Source organism: Myotis lucifugus, unplaced genomic scaffold, assembly GCF_000147115.1.
Source record: "Myotis lucifugus unplaced genomic scaffold, Myoluc2.0 scaffold_287, whole genome shotgun sequence".
Taxonomy (NCBI): domain Eukaryota; kingdom Metazoa; phylum Chordata; class Mammalia; order Chiroptera; family Vespertilionidae; genus Myotis; species Myotis lucifugus.
This window is the reverse complement of record NW_005871335.1, coordinates 763957-766841: the sequence shown is the minus strand read 5'-3', so window position 1 is coordinate 766841 and position 2885 is coordinate 763957. Positions and strand designations below refer to the sequence as shown.

Here is a 2885-nt window from a genome sequence, read left to right as displayed (position 1 = left end):
TCCATTGATTTCTACAGAGAGGAAGGGAGAGAGATAGAGAGTTAGAAACATCGATGAGAGAGAAACATCCATCAGCTGCCTCCTGCACATCTCCCACTGGGGATGTGCCCGCAACCCAGGTACATGCCCTTGACCGGAATCGAACCTGAGACCTTTCGGTCCGCAGGCCGACGCTCTATCCACTGAGCCAAACCGGTTTCGGCAGAAGGCATTTACTTTATGTTTTCAGTGGCTTCTACATACATACCATTGCATTTCCAGTTAACTGGATTGAATGCTTGCTTATATCTCAGTTATTATCAACCTTATAATTTGTGACATATAATTGGAAAGCACAAAAAAAGTGGCTTAGTGCCTAAGGGTTCAAAATTCTTGTTGGGAGGAGTGTTGTCACCTTTTAAAAGTATTTTTAGAAGATTTAAAAACTATTTTTACTTTATACGAGTATAAGAGATTTTGTTGTACCAAGGGTACAGCATTTTAGTGATAACAATGATGGGAATATTTAAAATAAAAAGTAAACATCTCTGCAACATATGAAATGTTTTCAGCTGGATGGATATGAAGTGTTTTTAGGCATCATTTTTATCTCATGAAACACATATTTAACTGGGTAATCTTTTTCTAGGCCATACAAGACACAAATAATTTGAAGAGATTTATCCGACAGGCAGAAATGAATCATTATGCTTTGTTTAAATGTTACATGTTCCTAAAAAACTGTGGTAGTGGAGATATCCTTTTGAAGATCGTTAAAGTGGAACATGAAGAAATGCCCGAAACCAAAAATGTGGTAGCCGTCCTCGAAGAATTTATGAAAGAAGCTCCTGCCCAAAGTTTTTGATCGCATTTTGAGATAACTGGATTGTGAAGCATATTCCAGCGTTGGTGTTTGAAATTACAGTTGTTATAAATTGTCATAGGATTGCTATTTAAGATGATTTGAAATGCATTGTGTTTTTTCATTTTGTATTTTTAAAATTTAACATAATTCGACATGAAAATCTGAGGAATGTCTTCATTGAATCCTAGATAGATGTGTGTTGAGAGTTGTGAACTTTTAGTACATTGCTGGTCCCATAAATTCTAGACTTCAGGGAGTTGTTGCTTAAAAAACGTCAGAGGTGATTTTGTGCTTTTCTCAGGAGTGTGCTGCAGTATTTAGCAACCTTTGCTCTCAGAAAAATCATAATACTTTTCTCAAAATGTACGCCTTGTCTTAGGACAGATTAGCACCATGACACTGTTTCAAAGAAATCTGTGCATTCAGTGGGTGCTTGATAGTTTTTTGTCTGATTGATAATGGCATGGACGATGAAGGCAGCTTTTAAGTCGATATGCAAATAAATTTTAAGTGTGTAAAAAATTAAACGAGCTTTAAAAACAGATGCACTAGCTTCAAGATCAAACATTATCTCTGATGGAAAGCTACTGGAGAGGTGGCCCCCATCACTTTTCATTTGTTCACAGGTATTAGCCAAGAGCCTGTATTTTCTTTTTTCTTACATATGAAAATGCTGAAGTTTTTAAACAGAGTGTTAACAAAGAAACAATGTACATACATTTTACATGCAAACTATAACATAAAGAACACAGATTCTTCATATCAGAGTTACCCACTGATTTTTAGTTTTTTGTAGTTTGTTTTCAAGCCTCATTGTTTTACTCTGAATCAGTTAAAAATGCCCTCAGCTAGAATCATTTCTAATTCCCATGGAAGCCAATTGTAGCTACACACATTGCCCTTTGTTCTGCGTAGCTCTTTAATAAATCCATTTGATAATGATTTTTGTTTAGATGATCGGAAGTCTTGTGTTCTCACTGCCCTCAGGATGCTTGGAGGGACACAAGTTCGTAAAAATCGTCTCCTAAACTCATATAAATTCACATTAAGTGCTGAGTGTTAACTTTCAAAATGACTGACATTGGCCTGCTTAGTCTTCTACAGAAGTCGAGGGACATGACTCACCCAGCCATTTCTTTTCTTTTAATGAGAAATACAATTCAGGATCTTCATAAAGACTTTCATATGGTTTTAAACTTTAATAACTTGGATTGTAGGCAGTGCAGAAAAAAAAAAATCTAAGCATTTTTATAGCATTAAATTCAGAATGACTATGGGAAGTAAGCAATTTTATGGCACTTCCCTGGAACCCAACTTATTCTAATGTACTTGGTTGTCCACTAGGAAATTATCAACATTTTGAGTCTGGAAAACATTTTTCATTTTCAAATTCACATGTCATTCAAGAATTCATGCTGTAAATGGCATTTAAAAGTAAATGTATTGTCTGCTTCAAGTCACTTAAGAATAGCCAAGGTATAAGTATATATTCTTTATATTACTTTTTTGTTGTTAATTCTCACCCGAGGATATTTTTTCCATTGATTTCTACAGACAGTGGAAGGAAGGAAAGGAGGGAGGGGGAGAGGGAAAGAAACATCGATGTGAGAAACATTAAGATGATTTGTATCTCCCGCACATGCCCCAGAGCTGGGGATTGAACCTGCAACCCAGGGACCTGCCTTTGACCAGGAATCGAATCTGCGACCCTTTTGGGGGGCTCTAATCACTTAGCACACCGGCCCAGGTCTATGTGTACTTTTATATATAATTTGTGATGTGGGCTCACTACATTACACAGTTGTATACAATAGTCTTATTTTATTTATTTTTTTACAATAGTCTTATTTTAAACGTCTGTAACAAACTGTATATCACTACTGTAGACAAGGAAAATGGTGACATAGAATTGAATGTCTTGTTGGCCATGAAAAGAAACTCAAAGAACTCATGACCAGAAACCGGTACTGTATTCAAATCTTAATAAGCTAATGTATTAATTTTTAAAGTTTTAAAAAGGATTTGTTCAGGATGGAATACA

At 35.8% G+C, this 2885-nt stretch overlaps 1 protein-coding gene across 2 annotated transcripts in view; it reads left to right on the top strand.

Moving 5' to 3' along the window:
- CUNH17orf75 (chromosome unknown C17orf75 homolog) overlaps positions 1 to 2885 on the top strand; it is a 10614-nt gene extending 7729 nt beyond the window's left edge. For both annotated transcript variants that reach the window (XM_023763511.1, XM_023763512.1), the window contains one exon: positions 629 to 2885. In XM_023763511.1, the coding sequence (XP_023619279.1) occupies positions 629 to 844 (216 nt within the window). In that variant the 3' untranslated portion in view covers positions 845 to 2885. The remainder of the gene's footprint in view (positions 1 to 628) is intronic.